We start from the raw sequence: 25541 nt of genomic DNA on the forward strand, positions 1-25541 counted from the left end.
TAAGAATCCGTAGAGGAATGTATTCATGAAGCATGCCCCCAGCCTCTGAACTGGCGCCACCAACACAACCGAAGAAAATGATGATCCGAGCTTTGAGAATAGCGTCTCGCGAAGATACTCTAGTCCGCTGCAAGTCCACCTTGTCCAACGACAAGGCATATCTGCTACTCAAGTGAGCACTTGACGGGTACATGCTCTGGCGGCGGCGGCAGCCACGTCATCCATGCCGTAGTCCACAACATGTAGCGGAATGCAAGCTTGCCAATCTTGATTGTTGTTTTTGTTCTTGGTATTTTTCCGTAACAAGCCATGGAAACAACTCCGGCAGCACACAGTCTCTGCGGCAGCCGCCGGCACTAGCTCCGGAAACAGTGGGACACGACCCACAATCCGCATACGCAGTCGAAGCAAGAGCCGGATCATGATACACGCTGGTAGTTCGGCATTACGCGGCCCGGGACTACTGCAGTTACTTCCTCCTGTAGGGCATGAGATGCGCCCGCATAATTTGCTCCTTTGGGACATGGTGTACACGTGCCACGATCGGGGCGTCGTCCACGACTAGATGCTGCGCCGTCACTACGATGTATCACAGGCAGACGTTGGTGTGGGGAGAATGAGGCATGGTAAAGGAGATCTCCATTGGCTTGTCGCGCGCCTTTGGTGATGGGGGATGATGGGTGCTGCATTACCCCATTCCTTGACCTGAATTGTGGAAGGATTAAGCGGTCAATTAATTGGGCGCGGTGAATGAAATTGTAGTTGTGGCAAACACATCAACGCGGCTGGTGGGACAACTTCTAATGCTTACCGGAATTTAGTTCTATATCGTGGAGCCTAGAACCCTCATGCTAGTATGTCGTGCATCGGGCTGCTTCCGTTCTGAGGCTCCCGAAGGATGTAAGTATCTATTCAGCTAATCATAGTTGGACGATTATTGGGGAGGTAAATGATATGCGCGATTAGCGCGAATAAAAAGGCTAGATGGGGGCCGAGAAGTAGGAGTCTCCACACTGGAAACAGCTAGTAATTAATGGCTTAAGCCACAAGCCCGTCGCTTAGTTTTTTGTTGGCATGCAAAGCTTAGCCAGCTAGAAGAGCAATCTCACTGGTACAAATCCTGGGACATGATAATGAAAAAGGATTCTAGGATTGCAGAGTGGCCGACGCAATGCGATGGCGCAACTACAGCACCTGCTACATGTAGTAAAAGGAACAGATACTCAATTTGGTATTTCGCATCGATGCTACTCCACATTTATTCCCACTACTCTGTCGAAAAGGCCTCGAATATTCCTTCAAAACATAGATAACAATCTCAATCCGTCAGCTGCGCGGTGGACCATCTATTGTTGCATCGGCATGCGGCAGTTTCGTGTGGCGGCCTCTGCATCTACGATCATGACAATCTTCATTCCAAGACGGAGGTACTCGGACTCCCAGCTTTCACGAGCCGCACTGCTAGGGATGATAAGATTCTCCCCGCGCGGTCCCGCACTTTAACACACGCCGGGATGGTACAAGCTAGGACTAGGTAGCGAGAGGCTGACTCGTTGTTGGTAGGTGCGACGGTCAAGGGGGGTATTTAGTGCTTTCTTTCGGGTAGCTCAATACATCACCCGTTCACCTCCTCAGCTCCGCGCCCCAGCCCACCGCATCACCGTAACTCGATTTCTCCCCCCACACAACACATGACAGCGCCTCCGTCAGAGCAGCGCAGCAGGGTACTGATATCTGGCAGCAAGCCACACGGGGCAAACGAGGCATATGTGGAACACTGCCTCAATTCCCTGCGGGAACTGCCCATGTGCGCGCGACTTGAAGCTCGAAATTGTCAACCCTGTCTTCGATGGCGCCATCGGCTTGGGAGCCAACGGTTGGGACACCATCGGCTAGGGCGCCGTGCATTAGTGCCGGGACTTTAGCGCGCTGTCTGCGTAGCCGAGGGAGGGAATACAAAGAGTATAAAACGATGGGTATTGGGAGGTCTATCATTGTCTAGGGAGAAGTACGAGAAGAAATTGACGCCGAGCTCGATACCGTTAACTTTGAGCAATAAATTCTGGGGACCTTGGTGTCATGTTACAAGACTGCAGTACAAAAAGGTGGATCAAAAGTGGTTGATCCAACTTTTGTAATCGAGGACTTTTGCCAAAGAATTTCGATATGCTCATCTAGACAATAGCTCCAACCACCAATTACATGAGCGAAAAACAGAAATATTTCTTAGTATCATTTAGAATACTCTCACTGAATTTCAAGTGCCGCAGTCAATATTTAGGCCCAACTTCAAAGATTAACCAATGCCCGCTCTGCTCTTTCACAGTTCACGGGTTTGCAGTTGGAACCACCAAAGCCAGGCTGCATTCATCAATCGATCGTTTATAGTGTCGGGTGACCAGCTTGCGCCCTGCCGAGATCACCTTCGAACAAAGAAATACACAACCCCGCGCTAGAACTTTAAGGGCTCTTGGCAAGATGCGCTTTTTGGTTCTCACATGCTGCGCAATGAAACCTAGACGAATGCGGTTGTTCAGCGCGTCAGCCGATGTTTGCAAACTTCAGCTGAGACTTGCATCCCGAATTTTTCACGTGCTGATCCAAGATGTCTGCAGCATAGTATCCACGGCACCTAAAACCAAGGGGTTTCACTTGCGCATGTCGGTGTCCCTTGGGTATATATGAAGCAATCCGTTCTCGGGAGCTCGTTTGAATACTCCTGGTCGGCCACGAAATCGCAAGAAACTCGTCAACATGGCGCCGAGTATCTCTCTCCTCGACAACAAAAAAGGACGTTCATCACCACCAGCAGAGGATTTTGGCGGCGGCGCTGTCCAACCCCCCAATGCGACCAGATTCGACACGCAAGATGGCTACCCCGGTGGAGTCAATTCGAAAAAGGTGAAATTCGGGGACCGCAGAGGCATGCAGCAGGCGGCCCCATCGCAGACCTTGAAAGATCGTCTGATGGTTGGCGATACCTCCTTTTTTATAGGCCGCGAGAAGCCTGCCAGGCCAACGAAATTCCCCAGACTCAGCAAACCGGTGCCTCTCATCAGGCACGAGTACGATGTTGTCGTAATCGGATCTGGTTATGGTGGCGGTGTTGCGGCCAGCAGAGCTTCAAGAGCTGGAAAGAGCGTGGCAATCCTGGAACTTGGCAAGGAAAAATGGCGTGAGTGCGGGATTGAATTTCTATTTTGCGTAGACGGGATGCGCTAACCACGTATATAGCCGGTGAATATCCCAGCAACTTGGTTGAAGCCTTGCCTGAAGTCCATGTATCGGGCAACGCAGGTAGAGATAGCGGTCCACTAATTGACGTCGCTTTGGGTGGCGACACGGGCTTGTATCATTTGATACTTGGTGAAGGCCAGAATGCTTTTGTGGCCAACGGTAGGGTCACTCTCGGAATATATCATCCAGGAAAGCTATGCTGATGCACCTTCTCTTTTTCAGGCCTGGGTGGAACGTCGCTACTCAATGCCAACGTTTTTCTTGAATGCGATGAAAGGACTCTGCAGTTGGGCAACTGGCCTAAAGAAATCCGTCACCAGCCGAAGGAGCTCGACAGGTATTACCAACTTGCCAAGGATATGCTTCAGCCGGCCGAATACCCCGAATCCTATCCGCATCTGAACAAGCTTTCCGTCCTGGAGAAGCAGGCCATCGCCCTCGGCCAGAAAGAAAACTTCCGCCGTGTGCCTCAGACAACTTTCTTCAAGAACGGATTTAACAATGCTGGCGTCGAGATGAAGGCATCAACCGGTTCCGGTCAAGATTGTACGGGCGTCAACGACGGGTCCAAGAACTCTGTTCTCATGAACTACATTCCCGACGCCTGGAACCACGGCGCAGAAATATTCTGCGAATGCGAAGTGCGTTATGTTCTGCCGGATCCATCTGGGAAAGGGTATATCGTCTACTATTCTTGGCACGGTGATGAACGCAAAGCATTCAAGAACGCATTCCACAACGATCTGATGTGGGTCCGCGCAGTAAGTCCAGTCGCCTTGTTTTGGGAACATATACTAATGAATGCTGCAGAAAGAGCTCTGTGTCCTTGGTGCTGGATCTATTGGAAGCACGGGAATTATGCTCCGCTCAAAGGCACATGGACTGAAAACCTCCCAATTTGTCGGACAGAAGATGTCGGGAAACGGAGACATCCTCGCTTTTGGTTAGTAGAATTATATCGCAGATGCTACGACTACTGACTGTCTACTGCAGGCTACAACACGGACGAAACCGTCAATGGCATTGGCAGCGATAAGCCTCAATCTGAACGGCCCCCTGGTCCTACCATCACTGGTGTTATCGATAACCGGGGCCCGAAAACATCACCAAATGTTCTGGACGGACACGTCATTGAAGAAGGCGCTATCCCATCAGCATTAGCACCAGTTCTCCAGGCCATGCTGGAGGCATGTCCCGGCAGGATTTATCCCACGCACTATGCATATGTCGAGAAATTGCGCCACCTGTTATCGCGGACCAAGAACAGGCTTGTGGGACCCTATGCCACAGGGAGCTCAGTGAATCGAACACAGACGTATCTGATCATGTCTCACGACAGCAATGAGGCCATACTATCACTTGTTGACGACAAGCCGTATCTCCAGTTCTTTGGGGTCGGCAGAACCAACCATGTGAAAAAGCTGAACAACGTCCTTGCTAAGGCAACCGATGCAATCCGGGGCACTATGATCAACTCTCCGTTCTACGCCGGTGACTATACCCCCATTCTTGAGCCCAATGATGCTAAGCTGACACTTTGGCCAAGCATTTGACAGCAACGAAGAGATCACGGTCCATCCGTTGGGCGGACTGGTCATGGCCAGAAACGGCGAGGGGAACACCGGTGCCACCAACCACTTTGGAGAAATTCTCAAGGGCGACGGCGATGAAGCCCACGAGGGCCTTGTCTGCGTTGATGGTGCTGTTATACCGACAGCTTTAGGTAACTCTATTAAGCTATCGCTTCTCGGAGACAATTGGCTGACCTTTCAGGTGTAAACCCTTTCGCGACTATCACAGCTCTTGCCGAACGAACAATGGATATCCTCGCGAAGCGACACAAATGGGTCATCGATGAGTCTCGAAATGGTCCCTTGAACCTTTTCGGTGAACCGAAAACAGCTCTTCCCATGACGCCTGACATCCAAGATGCGGACAGATTGATCCAATCTAACAGTACTGGAGCTGGAGTACGATTTACAGAGATCATGGAAGGACACATTCATGTTGGGGAAGACATTGGCGATTTCCAGGCGGCGGAGCGAGTGGCCAAAGGGAGGTCCAGCGCGGCTCGGTTCTATCTCAGTGTTGATGCGTTCAATGTAAACGACTGTAAGTGCACGCCTCTAAAAGCTCACCTCGTTATGCTAAGAACTTATAGTGATCCAACACCCGAACCATGCCGCACTCGCAACTGGGACATTTTCCTGCGCGGCGCTGTCAAGGGATCCTTTGCTTGTGCTCCGTGGTGAAGTGGGGTTCTTCACTGCTGATGAAACTGTCTCCGACAGGTCAAACTTGGTATACAAGCTGGACATGGTAAGCACCGAGGGGAAGGAGTTTTTCCTGTATGGCTACAAGGAGGTGGACTCGACCATGGCCTTTTCTGTGCGGAAAACCTGGCACGCTACAACCACACTGTACACAACCATCACACACGAACAAAAGGTCATTGGCCGAGGGATGCTGTATATCTCCTGGAGAAATTTCGCTTCTGAGCTTCTCAGCTTCGGTAGGACGGGAGGGAGCCTGCTGCAAAGCATTCTACCCACCGCGGCCTTCCTCGGATACTTCGCAAGGAATACGGCGGATTACTTCCTGGGCCCTCTGAGAATGTTGAGTTTCCCGCATGAGGCCCCCTATGGTGGAGAGTCCAAGAAACCGCAACCGGCTGAGACCATTACCCTTACTACCAAGGACAACGTGGTGGTGGAGATGAAGGTTTGGCGAGCGCAGACTCAGAATGCATTACGACGACCTATCCTCATGGTTCCTGGTGCATCCGTCGACGAGCAGATTTACGCCCTGCCGACTATCAAGACAAACGCAGTCGAATACTTCTTGTCCAAGGGCCACGATGTGTACATCGTCGTCTTGCGAGTAGGCCGCACTCCAACTGCGAAGCGAGGCTACACCGCATTTGACGCACGCCTCGACGTCAAGGCCGCAGTCGAGTACATCTACAAGGAGCACGACAACACGACAGAGACCAAAATGTACGTCATCTGCCACTGCCTCGGCGCAGTAGCCACATCAATCGGCCTCCTGGACGGCAGCATCACCCCCTCGCACATCAACGGCCTCTGCGCCAGCCAAGTCTTCTTCGCGCACCGCTTCGGCCTCTTCAACACCATCAAGTCCGCCACGACGCTACTTCCGCGCATCTACAGCGCCATTGCCGGCTCGTGGTTCCCGACGGTGACGTCGTGGTCGCCCGTCTCGACGTCGCTGATCCAGCGGCTGTTGGACCAGGTGCTGCGCTTCTACCCGGTCGGCGCCAAGCACGAGCTGTGCAACAGCACCGTCTGCCACCGCAGCTCGCTGGCCTTCGGCCGGCTGTGGTCGCACGAGAACCTCAACCGCGCGACGCACTCGCGCCTGGCAAGCTTCGTCGACGGCATCCACATGACGACCCTGACGCACCTCATGCGCATGGGCAGCCACGGCGGCGCTCTGGATAACGAGTTCAACCCGCTCGTCACTGAGGCGAATCTGCTGCGCTTGCAGGGCTTGCCCATTCTGTTCATCAGCGGCAACAAGAACGTCGTCTACGATCCGGAGTGCACCAATACCAGCTACGACATGCTCAGGGACCGATTCGGGACTGACGATTACGAGCGCAGGGTTCTCCCGGGGTATGGCCATCTCGACTCTTGGATGGGCGTGAATAGCGCCAGGGATGTGTATCCGATTGTCTACGAGCATGTTCTTGAAACCTCCAAGTATGAGGTGAAGACAAAGGGCACGTGGCGAGAATAATCTCTTCCGGAACATTGAGCAGGTTCATGCATTTAGTTATTAATTCATTTCATATGTGGATATTATCCAGTTCTTGATGGTGCTTGCGACTGGAAACACACACACATCAAAGAGCCGATTATAGCACTCTTGGTTGCAGCTGACAAAAGCAGGATTGTAGAAAAGTTCAGAAACGGAAAGGATCAAATGATGCTGGTCCGATGAAGACGCTATGCTCGGTTAATCGGCAAGCTGTCACAGTGTTACATGTCTCGATTTATGGAACAGGAATTGGTGGTTCTCAGGATTCAATTCATCCCAACGTTGGTAAAGATGGCTGGAGAGTCTGGGCGGTTTCTTAGCCAACTACACATATGGACAGCTCGGTAACTATTTGTAAATAATTTAGTCTGGCCATTTCTCTTGATTGATTTATCAAAATACTTCATGTTACCTACGGGGAATACTGCACAACAACTCCCCGGTCGCGAGCAAGGGGAAGGACAAAGAAAATATTATCACATGTTACACATGCGCCGTAAGCAGCTACCTGGATTGAAGGAAGTCTTGCCTATTCCGGAATTCTCGCTACAGGATTTGCTTTTCCTTTGGTTGACCCAAGTTCCCCGCGTGGATGCGGCTGAACCCCACTCCACGTTCTCCTCGCGGAATCATTATTGAGAGTCACACGGCCCTCGGCCGAGTTTGATTCATCATAGCTCTCACATGTGAAAATAGATTGGTTGACTCGTGAGCTGGGTGAATGAATACATATTTTGCAAGGATATTCTCTCTTGGCTGACTCGATAGACTTGATTCCTTCTCCGTCTTTGAGTGTCCCTGTCTTTATTTACTGAAACAGCTAAAAAGAAATGCCAGAAACAAGCAACGCGCAAAACCACCATCAGTCCTCAGGTCCTAGAAAACGTCTGATCATCTGTTGCGATGGCACTTGGCAGGCAACGGACAGAGGCAATGTCACCACGCCATCTAACGTGGCAAGGCTTGCCCGCATGCTTGCATGCGCAGACAAGGAGGCTGGGAACACTCCTCAGATTGTGTACTACCAAGGCGGTGTGGGGTCCAATGGGACAGGAACATTGATATCAGACTACTTGCCAATTCAAGAGATTAGCAGCCTTGTGTCTGGCAGCTTAGCAGGTGTGTTGCTCCTTGAAGACTCTTTGATTAAACCTAACGTTTTCGTAGCGCTCTTTGGCTGGGGTCTCGACGAAAACATTATTCAGTGCTACCATTTCCTGTCTCAAAATTACAGTAAGGGCGATGAGATATTCGTTTTCGGCTTCTCCCGTGGGGCGTACACTGCGCGCTCTCTTGCAGCTCTAGTGACCACAATGGTAAACTTTCAACAAAATGTCTGCTTATCAAAATATGCTGACTCACTGAGGCAGGGACTCCTCCTTCCTCAACACTTGCAAGACTTCAGGCGCGCCTACCAGATGTATCGTGAGTATGGTATGGCTGCGTCTGAGACCAGAGGTGCAAGTATCCACGAAGAACTGCCAGGGATGACATTCTGGATGTGTGCTTCAGCTCTCCGGCCTCCAGACGACCTGCGCTTCATCAAAAGGCTGGAGGAAAAGATGTTCAAGGGAGTCACGGTGAAGGCTGTAGGGGTCTGGGAGACGGTATGTAATTTCCTTGATGCAAAATAGAGGCTGTAACAGGCTGATAGTGATGGTCAGGTTGGAGCTCTGGGGTTGCCCGACAGCAAGCTGACGAACTTCTTCCCGTCACTCAACCGCCGATTCAAATTCCACGACGCAGCTCTAAACTCTCGTAAGGCAGCAGCGAACCCCCCAAACAAGACAATTTCTAATACGAGACAAGGCATCGAAAACGCATTCCAGGCGCTGGCGCTCGACGAACACCGCGGGGCCTTCACCCCGACGCTCTGGTACCTCGACCCGCACTACCTCGACGACTACCACGAGCAAAACAAAAACGACCCCTCCAGCGAACACGGCGGCAAACTGCGCAACTCCCTCCAGGGCAAAAAAGTCCCGAACCTCAAACAATGCTGGTTCCCGGGCTACCACGAAACCATCGGCGGCGGCAACACGCTCGCCAACGCCTGGATGCCCGACAACACCGACATCGACGACATCGCGCTGGCCTGGATGTGCGACCAGCTCGAGGGCCTGCTCGCCTTCGACACCGACGCTGCCGAGCGCATCCTCTTCTCCCCACCCCCGTCCGACACCCCCTCCTCCTCTCCCCCCTCCGCCCCGAACGCGCAACAGCAGCAGTGGGCCCTCGGCACCAACATCGACCTAATGACCCTCATGCCCCCGCTCCGCCTCGCCGTCGCCGGCGGCAGCCACGCGCGCACGCCCGGCCAGTACCGCAAAGACCTGGGCGCGGAAGAGGAGCGCGCCGCGCCGCGCGACTTCGCGACGAACGAGTCTGTCCACCCGTGCGTGCGGCACCGCGTCGAGGGTTTCGCGCGGGCGGCCGTGCCGTACAGGCCGGCGCCGTTTTTTCCTCCGCCGCGGCAGCAAAGTTCGAGCCACGGCCATGGGCTGGCGCAGCAGCAGCAGCAACAGCCGCAGTGGCGGTGGGAGGAGAGCACGAAGCGAGGAAGTGGAGAACCGGATGGGAACGGGGCGAAGTGGGTGAGGCCGGGGGTGCCGGCGTATGACGGTGGTGGTGGTGGTGGTGGTGGTGTCGGAGGGTGGCTGCTGCTGCCGTCGTCGTTGTCGTTGTGGTGGTGGTGGGAGCAGAAGAAGCCCCAGCAGCAGCAGCAGCAGCAGCAGCAGCAGCAGCAGCGGTCTGTCATGCTGCACGAGTGGGTCGTGCGCGAGATGGACGGCCGCACCAACTTCGAGGCGCGCCTGCTGCCGTGGATCGTCAAGGAGCAGCTGTGGGCGCGCAACCGCCGGCTGCTGAAGCAGTCGGACGAGGGGGCCTTCGATGAGAAGCATGGGTGCAGGTTGTTTTGGACCAGGTCGAATTGGGGGTCGAAGAAGGTCGTTGAGGGGGGGAACTGCCGGGTGCATGGTGATGCGCTTGTGGCGGTGCGGACCCTGCGGGGGGATGAGCGGCCTGAGGCTGGGAGGGGGGATGAAGTGCCTGAGGCTGGGAGAGCGGATGAGCGGCCTGAGGTTGGGATAGTGGAGAGGGTAGCGGTGAGGAATGTTCATGCAGAGGAGGATGAGTCGGTGGTGCAGAAGCAACCGCATGATGTCAGGGCATCAGCGTCGAGATGGACACCAGATCACGAGGGGACCATATTTGAAGGTGGTCCTGTTGGTGGGACTTCATTAACTGTGGATGAAGAATTGTGATCCTGACCGAAAATAGCCGACTTTGGATTAATACTCTTCTTATAGGAGTCGGAGGAAACCAATCCAGCATGTCATCATGACCCGTAATATGCTCCTCAAAGTCCTAATGGATATGAAATATATACTCATGAAATGTGCAATTGCAAGTAGTCGGACCGTGCAGGCGGAACCGACATTTTGTGTCAGGACATCCGGCAGTCACGGCATACTGTACGTCCGGTTTCCAAACGTTGTAGTTTGCCAAACCAACATTCTCTCGCTCGGTCGGGCTTTTGCGGGGCTCATCTCTCTCAACCATCCTAAGGAGAAAAGAGGAGAGGAACGTCGCTCGGGCTGGCACTGAGCATTGCGGCACTCAGCGACTGCACAATAGAAACCTCGATCTCAGTGGATCCAGGCGTCCAGCCCAGCTCAACGGGGAGGCGCTCATTCCCTGCAGTCAATTAGTACTCGTGTTGCAAGTGGCGCCCGGGCAGGCAGGATGAATAAACTTACTGAAGAAATACTCAAAGAACTCCCTGTTCGCACCCGGATTCTCCACGCTTCCCCACACCAACATCATCATGACGCTCTCGCCAACCATGATCGGGAGGTTTGTTGAAGTAATGGTGAACTCCGGGTTGATCTTGCTCATCTCGTACGCATGCTTAGCGCGAGCCACAGCAGTCTCGTTCACGCCAAGGACTGTGGCGTTGCTGTCGAAGTAGCTGAGGAAGTTGTCGAACGTATCCTCGTTGAAGCGGTTGGACGTGTCGAAATACATGTCGCGTCTGGACAGGCTACCGTCGTGCTCGAGGATGTTGTGCTTGTGCAGCATATCGAAGTCGAACCACTGGCTAGGGTTAACGGGGTTCAAGTGTGCATGCCTGGATTGGAAACACGTACGGTGGCGTTGGGGGTGGGGTTCGTGCGGAGGCCGCCGTTGAAGAACGTTGTTGCCAGGGCTGGCGCAATGTTCATGGCGCTTCCGAGAGCATCAATGGCCTTGTCAAGAGTGATGTTCCGGCCGTTATGGGGGAGGAATTCATGGTTGGCAAGAGTGTTGAGAACGGGGCAAGGAGCACGGACTGGGAAACAATCAGTATAAACATTACGTCTCGAAGGAAGGCAGCTATACCATCGTCCTCTCCCGGGGCAGTCCAGGTGTAGTGGTGCGGCTTCAGTCCGCTGTCCCTGTTCTGAATCTGACGGGAAGCCTGGGCTGCAAGGCTACCACCTTCCTGAGCAAAGTGGGAGAAACCGAGAGCAACCGGAAGAGCTCCGATGCTCAGGCCGAAAGAAAGTTGCATCTTCATTTTTTGTTGGTGTAGGGTTCGTGCTGTGCGGACGTCCAAAGGAAAGGAGAAGTCTCCAGTTTATAGAAACCAAACATCCTCGGCATGTTCTGATCTTTTCTTACGCATTGACAGCTCGGATCAACAACAGCACTTTCCACGGACTTGTTGCTACAATGTCATGTTCAGATAGCTGCAGTGCCGGCGGCATGTTCGGGAGTACGGCCGAAAGGCCGCCAAGCCTATTACTCGTTACTCGGAACGCGCTAGGACTGTGCCCCCCTTAGGCTGTGTCGGTAAACCCGGAATCCTGCACGAATCCGTATGGTGTAGCTCGTATTACTATATGCCGGCTTTTGATTGGCGAATCGTCGAAACACGGACTACACATGCCCTGGGCTTTAAAATTTGCTTATGCCACGTCGCCGCTCGAACAAGGAGTTTCCGTGCTCCAACATCCGTCTCCGTCCGCATTTCCAGCAGCTTCAAACGTCCGTAAGGATCTCACCCCACAGAATGGCAGATCTGAATGGGGAATTCTTCTCCGTGCTTCTCCTGAAAATGTCCAGCCGCCCCGGCGATGGCACCACCTTTTCATGTTCTCATTCTCAATGTCCCCTCTCACATGTAGAATGCCAAATATCTAGAAGATCTAACATCACAGCCACCAACATCGCCTCTAGCGGGTACAAGCCACAAAGTGCAAGCCGTGCAGAGGCGCAGAGGCTCAATAGGGCCGTTTCACTAGCATTGAAGGCCTGAATTTGTTGGTTGTTGGCATTCACCAGATGTTGGAGAGGTTTTCGGGTATAATTCACGGCAGCCTTCCTTGAATTCAGGCAACAGCGGTAGAACCGTAGACTTTCTAGTTTGTAAAAGATGTCAGGGTGGATGGCATGAGCAGCAGAAAGAAGCCGGCGCTCGATCGATAAGATGATCGATAAGATCGGACTGATCAGCGAAACCCGGCAAGATCTCGGCCAAGCCTTGGGTGACAACATGGGCAGCGTGAGCCGCGAGGCATCGATTGGGAGGGATATCGCTTCTGGAACTAAAGCTGAGAAGAGCATATGGATGATGATTTAACCTTTTCCACCTGGAAAGTAAATAAACGCCGTGGCTGGAATTCCTCAAGAGCTGTCATCGGGCCGGGCCGTCGGTTACGTCGATCCCGCAAGCACGAGCCATGACAGCCGCCCCGCTGCTTACGAGTAGACCAGTTGACAAACAGTGTTTCAACTACGGCTCATGCCTCCAGCTTTGGCCACTGGAAATAAGCTCTCCGTCGTACAAGCGAACCCCTTTGGGCAACCTTCTAGAACTCCCACTCGTCTTGAGATTGAGGAGATGAGTATGTTTACCAAAGTCTACGAAATGCAGTGTGATGCTCGATCATGGCATAAGTGAGGCTCTGCCTAACCAACTTGAAGCTTCACGTAACGAATTTGGTTGTCAGTGATTTGAAGTTCAATTCCTTGCATTTATTGCCAAGCGATGCCCGCATCCTCCGAGTATCATGTCCGCATGTATCTGTCCTTTTCTTCAGACATTACACAAGTCGATGGGCCTCCTTTTCACTCTCAAAGATTCATCAGCCTCATTTCCACGGTGTTTCTCTGACTCATCGGTGTTTTGGGGATTTTCTGAAACTTCCACAGCTGTGCATGTGTGGTGGGGCAATTTTCCGCTGATAGTGTGGTCAGAGCTAGCCTTATCGGAAGCTGCCTCATCACCCTCCTTGGAAGGCAGACTTTGATCATCGGCGTTTCGGCGAGCGAGCAGCTCTTCGAAGTTTGCGGGTAGCGCTTTCAGGGTCGGGTGATCGCGGTTGGTGATATCCAGCGTAGCCAGCTTCTGCCCGTTATCCGTGTATGGGACGGCTTCCGCGCCATCGTGCCACGTGCCCGCTCCCAGCTCTTCATGTGCCATGCGCTGCAGTTGTAACGTTTCATTCGCGCACCACTCGAGACGCGAGTAAGTGTCGAGATGACGGCGCCTCTGCAAACAGCGCGCCACAGGTTCGATGGTGTAGGAGAGGATAATGATTATGGCGCCGACGACGAGAGTGAGGCAGAGACCGAAGGTGTTGAAGTTGGTGTATGCGGTGGTGATGATTTTCTAAGCACGGAGCAGTTAGCGACAAACATGATCTGTTCGGCTCGAGCAAGGGAAATTGCTTACCTGACTCCGACATATATTTTTCTCCGCATCATTTTGCGGCGTCTCGACCCACCGCATCACCTCCGGATCAGACGGACCTGTTGCAGCCACGACAAAGCTTCCCTGCAAGGTGGACAGCCAAATCGTAAACCAATGTTCAACTTCGAGTTGCCATTGGTTGCTCGGCAGTGGAGACTGGAGACCGACCCAGAGTGCGTATCTCGACGTCAACCCCGAGTTTCCGAGGCCGCCCGCAATGCGCTCAATGGATGTTGACAGTGCGTAGGAGAACCAGTCGAAATTCTCCGCCTTCTTGAGGCTTTTTGCGCGTGTGAATGTGTCAGCCAAGGTCCCTAACTCGGTGCACTCCTTCGAAGTGCAGAGTTGGTACTGGGAGACGCATGCCAGGGCAGAGGCGGCCTCGTCGGCGAAGTACATCCTCACCCTCCCCTCCAGGGTCGATAAACCAATTAGATCAACATTTCTGTGTGCCGAATACCAAAGATCATCCGTTTCCGTCGTGAACAGCACGTAGTTGGCGGACAGAAACATCAAAGTGACATCGCCTTCGACTTGGCGGAGCTCGGGGATAGGCGTAAACACGGAGTCCCAAGTTGGAACCCCGTTCGCATACTTCGCTTGTCTAATCCTGTAGGTCGTGTCAGACTGGACATCCTAAAGGGACTGGACATTCCGATGAAAGAACGTACCCGAGAACGTAGTCTGAGTTTGCACTCGTGCCATTTTCACCCCTTTTTTGTTCATACGACCCCACCGGGTATTCATAAGTGTAGTTGTACCCCGGCCTTAGCTCGCCGTAGTAATACCTCATGTACTTCACTTCCTGACCATCGAATGAATGAATGTACTCCTTCTTGTATCCATCACTCTTTATCGGCGCACATTGAAGTAGAGATCTGTATCTGAATTGCCGCTCTGGGGGATCATTCAGGCCGAGATGATCATTGCTGTTGATGAAACCAGAGTCGAGTTCCAGGTTCCCGAACTGGCTCTTGCATAGATCTCCTCCAAATGGGCAACTCGCATTCCTATTGGCCGACCATGGCAGCTGCTGTTGGACATATTTCTGACACTCTTGGGAACTGGAGAGATTCGTGTAGCAATTTTGGGCGTAGTTGGCGAAGTCCTTGTCCTTCTTCACTCTGTAGGGTGCATAAACCGAGGTGTACAGTGATTGATTAACTTCTCGCAGCTCATCAAAGTGGCCACAGGACGGACTCGAGATAAGAACCTGCGATCCGGTAGAGGTTGCGATCTTGGAAGAAAAGATACCTGCAACGGCAAAGCAACAGAGGCAGGTGGCGGTGAATACCAACAACGGTAGAATACGGCGATTTGCGTGGGGTGCTTTGCGGTGCCAAACCCACGCTAATTGTCCCAAGGACCAGAATCCACTCACACTGGTGGCCGAGTTGCGAAGGATAGCCTGTCGCTGGTGGTATATCCCGTCTCGAGGAGCCTCGGAAGAAAAGCGGTGATGAAAGAAGTAACAAGAGGCTCTCCAGAACGCGGTTCCTGTCCACGTAATGAACAGGGCGATGAGCGAGATCAAGAAACCACCATCACGTCGCGTGAGCGTGATAGTGCCTCCAAGGATTGGTCCATCTGACCAGTTGATCCACGGACCGGTGTGAATGCCGTAGTACTCCGCGGGATCTGACGAGGTAAAGTTACTCATTTTGAACGGAGGTTGTGATTGAAAAAGCGGACGAAGATGAACGGACCTGGTGCAGATATCCTCGATTTAAGTTTCTGCTCAAGACAACACCGGAAACTGCCGTTTTGATTTCTGGCTTAGATTCTTTTTTTGTGAAGGTGTCAACGGTTGTCCACGGTGGTGCGCAGCCGTTGAGCCACAATTAGCACCCTGCGCTCCGACTGTGGGGTTTGAGTTCAGCCATCCTGTGCTCCTACTGGTGGAGTGTTGTTCGATGTTATCATGGAACACCAAAATAGACTATTACCGATGTTTATTGCAGAAGTACAAGGTTCGTACTGAGCAGACTCTGTAGCAGGTTGAACCAGAATAGTACGGCAGCATGGGTGCAAGGAGATGTCCGTGTGACATTTCGCCCGGCTGAGTGTTCCCAGATTTCGGGAGACGCGGCTTGATAATTTTAACAATTAAGCTGCGATGCGCATCGATGATTGGCCGGATACGGCACTATCGGCTTTGTGGTGTCATGACCCTTGCGTGCCAATTGGCTTAGTGAGCAAAGATGATCAGGGCAGAAGGGGGCCAAATCCCCGGGAAAACAGGTAGATACGAAATGTGGCAGGGGTTCAAGCTGGCGCGCACTGTGTCTGCAGTAAACGGCTATCTTGATCCAAGTTCACGTCCCAGCATTCGGTCTGTTCTGGCATCAAATTTATCTGATCGGCGAAGACCACGTGGACCATAGGAAAAATTATTCTGTTTGCTGCTTGGACAACATCAACCGGGTGGGTCAATTTTTCATATTAAGAGAAGATGTAAGTGGGGGGTTAGGCGAGGTGCAGCGGCCTCTGCCTCAATGCAGGCCACTACCCCTGCAAGCAGGGGTTTTGCGCACGCGGTAGCAGTGCTGCAATGCCATTTTTAACACCCAGGACGACAAAGTATCCATCATACATTCACCCATCATCTGGAAGAGCTGTACGCACAATGGAGCAGGGGTCGACTTACACGAACCCGTTCGCCACACAGAATGCAGCTGCGTGAGATTCAACCTTGCGAATCCCAAGTTCCTGATGCACGTCCGCCAGAGTAACCATTTCTGCCTTCAATGCAACTTCTTTCAGGTGGCACTAGACGTACAGGTATAGCTAGTCGGAGATGTCCTTGTCCAACCAGCCGTAAAGCGCCCGGATATGCTGCTGTGGTTGCACCGTGCTTGGCAGAGAGCAGCTCGGTCACTCAGATTGTCAAAGCAGCGGCCCTTGATAGCGCGGAGGGATTCCTCGTTACAGTCGTTGACGTGGGGGCCTTTTTCCCGGTGGTCTTATCTTCCAAAGTACACGGACTACTCTGTGAAGCATACAACAGAAACTGGGACATCTTAAAATACGAACTACCACCTTATGCGTCAGAATCCGGCGTGTCGGGTGGCCGGGGCAATGCCGTGTCCTCCCTGGGAGGTTTTTTTGGGGGCCGATGACGATGAAGGTTGGGGGCCGGAATGCAGTGGGACTTCCGAATTGATTGAATGCCATGTGGTCCGAGCTTCACTCGGTGCAACGGCCGCATAGGAGGGTTGGGGCGAAAAGCCTGGAGAGTAGGGGAAACCATCCCACCTCTCTACTCCGTGACGGGTGTCATTGGGAAAAATTCTACGAGGTTGAGCGTTCAGTTCTTTGAGAGCTCAGGCAAACATCCATCGAGGAAGCTTAGTACCTGACCATAACGGTTCAGTTATTCTTGTCCTCATCATATTCATTTCAAAACAAGCACCCGTTCTCTCACAACATATGATAGGCCCAGACCAAGATCGCCTTTTGCGGCACGTGAATCAGTAAGAGTTCAGAAAGCGGCTAGGTGCAAGATGCACGCATGGTGTGATGCCACTGTAGCGTAGTGAGCTCACGAATAGAAGGACGGGATTGGGGGGATTCGGGCTCCGCATGAGGCAGATTCCGGCCAACGCAGACTTTGAAGAGCAGACAAACTCGCGAGCAGCCTTTACTTGAGCGGAAGAAAGCTTACTCCCAACGTACTGCACCAATTAGACACACATAGAGCGTGATCCAAAACCAACACTGCGGCAAGGCCGAAGAGGCGCGGGTTTGCGAGCAAACTGGGCTCAGCAATGAAAACCATAGTTTACCGCGGTAGAAGCGCGCCAGCCATAAGCACTGATACCGGGCTGGTTGGGCTCAGCCTAGGGAGATGCCACAGTAGAAGGAAACGTTCGGCGAAGCAGAACGGCAATGCTGCTACAGCGGCCTCGCGTCTCACAGACCCCAGGGTTTCCTGCCAAAGGAAGCCGCGCGTACGACGGAAGTTTGGCAAGTGGGCCCTGAAATAGTCTTCCGGCCTCCTCTGAGCGGTCGGGGCTTCCCAGTCGGACTTTGTTCCCAAATGCAACAGCGAATATGGTATGTGTTCGGCCGGACGTTCGGTGGGATGAAGACACGTGTAGGAGACGAAGAGCGTGTAGCAGTAGTGAGAAGCGGCGACGGGGATGGAAGTGCGACGGAGAGAGGCGTGGTAGTTGATCGAGGGCGCGGTTGGGAAGCGGAGGTGGACGCGTCTGGACTGATGGCGCGGTCGCGACTCGCGACATCGCGTCATGGATGAACTCAGACTAGGCCTAATTAAGTTAAGTGCCTCGGCCCGCCTTCCGCACCCCGCTATCCCGTTGGCTCAGCTGCTCAGTGCTGGAACGCTTTCAAACCCACATTCATGTCCGAATCTTGGCTTCAGCTATCCACGTTGGAGGAACGCAGCGTCTCTCAAGATACAAGGGCCACGACAGCGCCTCCAGATGCGCCGCGGACACCCTTGCTCCGCTCGATTTCAGCGCCCTCCAATGCCTTCCTTCCCTCACCTTTTTTCGTCTACGCTCAGGCTCACGACGCGCCTTCTCGTTGATGGATGAACAAGCCTGACCTGCTGTTGTTGAGCTAAGTACCGTCGAACAAATATTGAGCCGAGAATAATACATCCGGGAAGAAGCCACTGTGGAAGCAACACGGAAGAGAATGAAAGAAGATGAAACGAAGAAGAGAGTACAAGAGGGATATAGAGGCAATCGAGGAGAGAGACCACAGAAAACGAAATAGGAGTCCTTTCACAAATGGTGGATCCAACACCACCACCTCCATGGCGTCATTCCCTGAGTGTCGTTGCCTCGTTCTTGGAAACTTACCCTTGAATCACAGGTTTGCAAAGGAATCGAAACATCAGACCTTAGTTTGAAGTCATAATGCCTCCATTGTACAGCTGATATTCACCAAGATTACGTAGACGAAGCCGCCGATTGATAGGATCCCCGCTGCCAACGACAATGCTGTGCTTCTTGACCGCCACCTCCTCGAAACCAAACTCCCACAGCAAAGTCGCAACAGCTAATGACAGCTCCACCACCGCCATGTCCTCTCCAAGGCAACTGTGCCGCCCAATTCTGAACGAATTGAACACTACATGCTTGCGCTGTAGCCCGTCCTGTTTGCACTTGTCTCCCTCCCGGCATGATAACCACCGTTCCGTCTCGCGAAACGATGGAACCGCTCTGAGTACCTGGCACGCCTGCAAATGCTGTAAATGACCATCTCGATGTTGATTCCCACCGGCAGCGCCTCACCGTCGACTGTGCACTTATCGCGCCTCACCTCGCGGGACGGCACACCGCCAACTGGGGCGATGACGCGTATGGCTTCGTCAATGTAGATGTGCAGACTGGTACATGTGGTCAGGACGGTGCCGCAGTGAATGGGCACGCGCAAGGCGAAGGCGGCGCGGCTGGTGTGCGGGTGGTGGCGTGCTCGCCATGGCTGTGGCGGCGGTGGTGAAAAGTCATGGATCACGCGGTTGCCGTTTTGGGCAGTGCTGCCTGGCATACTAACAAAACAAATGGCAAAAGGGCAAAAACCTGGCAGCACACTCCGAAATTGAACCTCGAACCTGATGCGGCTCTCGGCAGCGGAGTAAGCCTTCCAGGAAACCCTTACAAATCTGCTAAGTGTTTTTTTCCTTTACGGTGACTGGAAGAGCTCGCTGTTTAGTTTATATACCCCACTTAAATCATCCACTAGTACATGATCGTCATGGGAATACAAGCTGCTGCAGGTAGCATGGCACCGTTGGGCGGATGTTGGGCCCGCGTGATGGTACGCTCTTTGAGAGTCGCCTATGCTGACTTATGGTGTGTGTTCATTGCTGGTATTGACCATGGTCCCGAATTCACTTAAGTAAGATCAGAGTCACGTATGTGCTAGCATATCGTTCGGGCAAAGCGTGTTTTAGAAAAATGCTAAAGTGACTAATGAGCGTATTTAAAGCACAACAATCCCTCGCACATATGCCCCCCGTTCAGAAAACGGCAACCATCAAAGACCACCACTCGACGAAGAACGCTGCCCGAGATCCACTTCTTCAGAGCCCAACTGGCTCGAAAGCAGCAGTAAAGCTGCCTTCTACCATCCACACAGTATGTTTTTAATTACACCAACCCCAATCCAAGTCGGCCTCGTCTCCACTATCCTTGTAGCCGTCCTAAATACAGAAGAGACATAAGCATTCATTCGGCCATCAGCATAGAAAAAAGCAAGCCAGGTCACTTACCCTGCCACCATTCTTCTTGCCATAACATTCGTCAATGACACCCTGAAACCTGTCATAGCATGACTTCTGGTCATGGTAGTGGCCCGAGACATTGATCTTGGATCTTCCCTTGCTGTAAGAGCCGCCAGTCTTCCACCTATCGGAACCGCAATAGTCCTCGCGATATTTGTGTAAGTCGTCCTTGCTATCGCACGACTTGCTCCCACCCTGATCGTAGCAGCTGTATCCCGAAACGATCGGGGCGAGGACCAGAGTGGCGGTGAGGATGGTGAGTTCGAGACGCATGGTTGCTGAGAAAGTGTTCGAGGTTGTGTAGCTTTGATAGAGTGGATGAAGCTGTTGATCTGTGTCTTGCGTTTTGCTGCTGGACTACGTATGTTTATATATCCGTGCCTGCTCCTTGATACGAATGGAGCGCGGGCTGGCCGTGAACCCCGCCCCGTTAACGAGCTGCGATCTCTGTAGTCTTTCACCAATGATGATTTGCGGATATCGGCCTTGATGATCGCGGTGCAAGAATTACCCCGCTGAACCAGAGTCCCGACCTTCTCGACCGTTCGGCAATCAATCTCTTCAACCTACAGATGGCGGAATCCTACATCCTGCCACAGTGCGGCTGAGAGAGCTGAGATACAAAGCTGAGAAGGATGACTGTGTGCTACATTAGGTTTGTGAAAAAGGCGCACGGAATCCCCCTGGATCGACCCAACGCGTGGCACTTTCTTACACCACCCATTGAAGCATTACTGCGATGTCAGCTCTGACCTCTGTCACAAGTATAAATTCATGTCGCATCATGGGAAATTACTTCTTGACAATATTGTTCTACTTCAATGTCAATTATTTTCGATGGTCTGCATCGATCTCTCGATGTTTGTAAATGTTTCTCGATTTGAATCTAAGTGGGTTTAGTATATAAACAAACCACGAAGGTTACTTTGGATGGTAAGTGCCCTATATGCAAGAGAAGGATAGCTTGGCTAGAAATTGAGTTACGAGGTAATCCGACGCTTGGCTAGCCTGCGGGGTAGCACAAACGGTTGCATCCTCTCAGCCTAGACTATCTTAGTCGCCACTCTCCGAGCATTTTGGGCTAGCACAAGCTTACTAGCTCCATCTTCGATCCGCTCTACTAAGACTTTGCAACCGCTCTTACACTGAATATTGTTGGAAGTAATTGGTCCGCCTACCTGCTGGTTTCCGCTTGGTCCATTGCCCGTCATTTTCATTATGTAACGCCTCAGTCCTGCATGTCAGACTTACGTCTACCGGAGAAAGCTCCCGGCTAAGCTTTCTTGCCAAGGGCGATCTTCCGGCGCGGCATTAGAGATCAGCAAGGCCCCATGGCTTCGGCGCGGGATTTTACTGCTAGTTTGACGCCATTCAGCTTTGTGATTCGCCCGGATGACTGAGGATGCTACCTGGGAAGGTCCCGTGAAACCTTATCGACAGGATTAGCCCAAAGCTAGGACATTAAAGACCCTGGCCGGATTCTCTATATACTGTGTGGTGGATCCGGAGACGTCTCTTGGTTTCAATAATTTTCTGCAAGCTTAAGTGTCCATCCGCAGTGGCACTGGTGTAGAGAAAGTCGTCGACACAATGCGGGTATGATTGACCAGAGTTTAGGCGTTGTCGAGAGCATAGGTAGGTAAGGAACGAGACTTCGCTCTAGGTTCCTGTACAGCTCGATTTCAACACGCCTAGCAAGGCTACTTAGAATCGGTCGCACGAGTCAAGGTTGTCTCTAAGCTAGGGAAGCTATAAGTCTTCATGAAGCGGCTTGAACACATCTTATTCTTGAGATTCATGACTGTGGTCCTTTGTGTCAAGGATGTTGTGGTTGTACTCTACATGCCAAGATACCTACAAGTCGCAGTTACAGCTGAATATACACACATGCGAAGGATTTTTGCTGATACCCAAAACTTGTTTCCTTTCCCCGTGCTTCCGGGATACTAGGTGAACACGCCAATGAAAAGCTTTTTACGGCCGCCATGTAGCCTTGCCCGGTATCCCTCACCGCAAGCTCCTCCCCACCTTCACATGTGTGGCCGCTGTGGCCACCGCGGCCGCATCTAGGCGGCTAGATCTAGGCGGCTAGGTAATCAACAGCCGTAGCAACTTCCGCCTCTGATTGTTGGTAGGGATTCAAAGTATCCGAGCAACGGTTGCGTAAGGAGGGAATCAGTCATCGCTGACTGTGCCGCCAACACTGCGTCAGATATCACAAACTTCAGCTGAATCCGTCCTCAGCTTCAGCTAGAACCATTTCCACACTTTCCGAGCGGGCCGAGAACATCTCATACCTTTTTCCTTGCTTCTTTCCCTGATGAAGCTCTACTTGAAAGGATACCTATCAGGCAGCAAGCGTTTACCTTCATTCGTTCATTTATACCTCTTTTGGCGCCCTCATATTTCTCAACCGAATATCACTTGTACAAGATCAGCGACAATATTGTGGCGTACGGGATGGCTGAAACAAGCTTTGTGACATGACGATCAATCGCGCATGCGGCGCTCGCCGGATCCCGAAGCTGCCGCTGGCGCATTGCTTAGCCTTCGGCCTCCGGATGATTCCAACACTTACATTTGTCGGAGCTTCTGACAGGCGGACTTGTTGAGGCGATCTCTGGGGAGCCGGTTGGCGGCGTTAGCATAAACCGAGGACCTTTGGTCTTATTTGCTACTTGTGACATCGCATGCATGTACTCAAAAAGCCCTTTTCTTTATTGCCACGCTCCAACCATCATGTCTATCTCGAGGCTATACGAGAACTTTCAAGATGGTAAGAGCAACAAGACGGGAAGAAGGGAAAAGTGACTAGACGCTTCTCGCTATGATGTGGATGAAGGAAACAATGGAAACGTTTGAGTAACCAGACGGCGGGAAGCAGAAAAATGAGAGTAACTTCAAAGTGAGTGAGGAGTTACAACAGTATTGTACTGTTGACTGACCGCAATCTCAGCGGAAGCGAACGCGGTGGGCACGCAACGGCCGGTCAGTGCCCGCCTTGCGTCATTCGAAGCCACTGTTGTCCGAAAGCGCGTTCTCACGACAAACGATAGCTGTACAGTAGATCAACTGTAGTACCGGCCATAGCAATAGCTCATCCCGCCCGGGCTTTTGTGTTGAGCAACCCTGACTCGATTTGTTAACCCCCGCCGAAGCGGTGATCCCACCCACCCGGGCTTTGATTATGGAGCAGCCCTGACTCCAGAGCTTCCACTCTTCCTCAAACCCCTACTGGAGCAAGCGGCAATCCAGAAGATTACCACCAAGCCAAAGACGTCCACGCATTGCTGTCGATGGAGCGCTCCAGCTCGCCGCTCGCGGCCCTTGCCTTCGGAGGTACAGATCACCGACCCGAGTTGCCGAGCCATCGTGCCGACCCTGTGAGGCGCAGTGCCGCAGGTTGAGGCTCAAGGCGCCCATGGCTATGGCGGTCCGGGGCGGGTCTTCCAGTCCGAATTCTAGACGCTAGAGTCGTACGGGAGTTGCTCAGCCATGAAGTTAGCCCTGTGAGGACGCTGTGCCGCAGGTTGAGAGCCGTCTCCGAATGGCCGAGTAGTTTCCTGCAGAGCTGCAAGCGCCGATTATGATTCCCGCATCGATGTCCTACTGGAGTTGCCCGTCCAACCCTGTGAGGACGCAGTGCCGCAGGTTGAGAGTCGGGGGGTAGTTTCCAGGGCGCTCTGACCTACTGGAGTTGCCCAGCGATTCAGCTAACCCTATGAGGCGCTGTGCCGCAGGTTGAGAGCTTGGCAGAATAGCTGGGTAGTTTCCGGCATGGCACCAATGTCGAGGAAGGCTCGGGTCGGATGCACACGACACCAAATGACGCTGTCGCCTCGCCCCGCTAGGCTTGCTTCTTCAGCGGCGATAGGCAAGCGCAAGCGGAAGGGTGGAGAGGGATGGCAGTCACTCGGGCGCGGTTACGGCGGCTCGGTCGGCGAGTGATCTGTTCAAAAGTCAGCAATAATGATCGCGACGTAGGAAGAAGAGCGAGCTCGGGCGAAAAGCGCAAGGAGATCTTGAAACTTACTTCAAGTGGAAGCTGAAGAGGAAGAAAAGAGAGTCGCACAAATTTTTTCTAAATGACTGGGCTGGAGGCCCGTGCGCAACGCCAGGGAGCAGGCCGCTGCGCGATCGAGAAGGAATGACGTCAGTGACCGTTGCTCGGGATACCTATCACAGACGACTCTGTTGCGGGGGAGCGTCCGCATGGCCAACCCACTCTACGATTACAAATTTGATGCGCTCGAAATGGGCTGCCAGGCCTGGCGTCTTAATCCAGCCCGTGGCTGCCGGTGATGGTGGTGTCCCAAGTTTGAAGAAGCTGGACGGAAGATTTAATCACCGTGTCACTGCGGCGTTCGGGGATACCGGGCTGCTTATCAAGGAACGACGCGGCTTCCCTTTCTGGCGCTGCTATGACTCCAGCCAATCAACCTCATCTACTTCACCACTGACACCATGGACGCGGCCAACGTGCTCTCATGGCTGAATGACACCAGTCCTCCTTGCGTCAGCGACGGCATCACATCTGTGGGCCCGAATGAAACAAAACACCCCCATCCTCACGAGGCAGCAGATTCTGCTCAAGTCCCGCTGTCGCGAAAGCCAACCGCCGAACTCTCTTCCATGACCGATTGAGCGCAGTTTCGGCTTCCATCGCCGCCCATTTCACGACTTTCTTAATATCGATTTGAAGAAAGGGTTCCGCCTCATCCACCCTCCAGACCTTCAAGATGGCAAGCTGGACGAGATCTTGGACAAGCCGATGGACGAGACGATGGACAAACGTCTGCACAAGATCATCAATATATCGAAGGGACATGGAATAGTTCCAGCATCAGTCAAGGTATGTGGCTTTGTCACTGACGGTTTAATGTAGACTCTTGGTGCTTCTAACACAATTCAAGCCCAAGATATGTCAGCTTCATTGGAGAACGAAGAACTAGTTTTGCTCCGACGGCTACACCTCAGCTGAAGTTGGATCCCTATCCTCGGAGGACCTTTCCGAGTATACGAAGCTCCGCAAGATCGTGAGGAATTCAAAGACCTTCTTGGTGGAAAACGATTTCGATCGTCAGAACTGGAGCACAGAGGTGTCCTCAGATGTTGTGCATCAGGTGGTCCAACGTTCGTTGCAAGCACGTGTATGTTTTGCCATGCCTACCTCCCAGTATGTGATCGAATATCGACTAGACCGAGTGTCCAGTTCGTCCCCTGCGATGGACTCACTATTCTTGGGATCGATAAGACTACCCTTGCAGACGGCATGGTCGATTTCGTCATCGCGCAAAGGAAAAAGCCTGGCTTCGTGGAAAAGAAATTCATTTCAAGACTCCATCGGGCTCTGTGGGACATCGATAAGCACATCCCCATATCCGTCAACTACACCAACCACGGATTGCTCATGTTCTCACCAATCTGCGTGAGAGTCACGACCGTGAACCCGAGCACTAGCGGCTTATCCAGCGCTACGGCAAAGTTGATCTTATAGGGAGCTGCCTATATGAGCACCTTGTTCAAGTG

At 52.7% G+C, this 25541-nt stretch overlaps 6 protein-coding genes across 6 annotated transcripts; 3 read left to right on the plus strand and 3 right to left on the minus strand.

Annotated features, from left to right (window-relative positions):
* Nucleotides 1-2754: 2754 nt before the first annotated feature.
* On the plus strand, nt 2755-6996 carry LTHEOB_6704 (Glucose-methanol-choline oxidoreductase; the record flags this gene model as incomplete). Its single annotated transcript, XM_035515990.1, has 8 exons — nt 2755-3175; nt 3235-3396; nt 3460-3998; nt 4048-4180; nt 4231-4728; nt 4784-4960; nt 5011-5349; nt 5399-6996. 8 exons carry the CDS (start codon nt 2755-2757, stop codon nt 6994-6996), a joined length of 3867 nt encoding a protein of 1288 aa, XP_035372739.1.
* Nucleotides 6997-7988: 992 nt separating this feature from the next.
* Nucleotides 7989-10283, plus strand: LTHEOB_6705 (Cysteine synthase a; the record flags this gene model as incomplete). The annotated part of the gene is made up of 6 exons (XM_035515991.1): nt 7989-8136; nt 8185-8333; nt 8388-8442; nt 8545-8624; nt 8682-8775; nt 8827-10283. 6 exons carry the CDS (start codon nt 7989-7991, stop codon nt 10281-10283), a joined length of 1983 nt encoding a protein of 660 aa, XP_035372740.1.
* Nucleotides 10284-10582: 299 nt separating this feature from the next.
* Nucleotides 10583-11578, minus strand: LTHEOB_6706 (Deoxyribonuclease TatD-related protein; the record flags this gene model as incomplete). The annotated part of the gene is made up of 4 exons (XM_035515992.1): nt 10583-10716; nt 10779-11115; nt 11169-11350; nt 11401-11578. 4 exons carry the CDS (start codon nt 11576-11578, stop codon nt 10583-10585), a joined length of 831 nt encoding a protein of 276 aa, XP_035372741.1.
* A 1521-nt stretch (nt 11579-13099) lies between these two features.
* Nucleotides 13100-15416, minus strand: LTHEOB_6707 (Cytochrome p450 protein; the record flags this gene model as incomplete). The annotated part of the gene is made up of 4 exons (XM_035515993.1): nt 13100-13675; nt 13739-14366; nt 14428-14969; nt 15138-15416. 4 exons carry the CDS (start codon nt 15414-15416, stop codon nt 13100-13102), a joined length of 2025 nt encoding a protein of 674 aa, XP_035372742.1.
* Nucleotides 15417-19874: 4458 nt separating this feature from the next.
* LTHEOB_6708 (uncharacterized protein) lies at nt 19875-20285 on the minus strand (the record flags this gene model as incomplete). Its single annotated transcript, XM_035515994.1, has 2 exons — nt 19875-19931; nt 20001-20285. 2 exons carry the CDS (start codon nt 20283-20285, stop codon nt 19875-19877), a joined length of 342 nt encoding a protein of 113 aa, XP_035372743.1.
* A 4191-nt stretch (nt 20286-24476) lies between these two features.
* On the plus strand, nt 24477-25509 carry LTHEOB_6709 (Atypical/ABC1/ABC1-C protein kinase; the record flags this gene model as incomplete). The annotated part of the gene is made up of 5 exons (XM_035515995.1): nt 24477-24516; nt 24743-24864; nt 24926-24935; nt 24990-25162; nt 25225-25509. The coding sequence occupies 5 exons, from the start codon at nt 24477-24479 to the stop codon at nt 25507-25509; spliced, it is 630 nt and encodes a 209-aa protein (XP_035372744.1).
* Nucleotides 25510-25541: the final 32 nt, after the last annotated feature.

This window comes from Lasiodiplodia theobromae, assembly GCF_012971845.1.
Source record: "Lasiodiplodia theobromae strain AM2As chromosome Unknown scaffold_19, whole genome shotgun sequence".
Classification (NCBI taxonomy): Eukaryota; Fungi; Ascomycota; class Dothideomycetes; order Botryosphaeriales; family Botryosphaeriaceae; genus Lasiodiplodia; species Lasiodiplodia theobromae.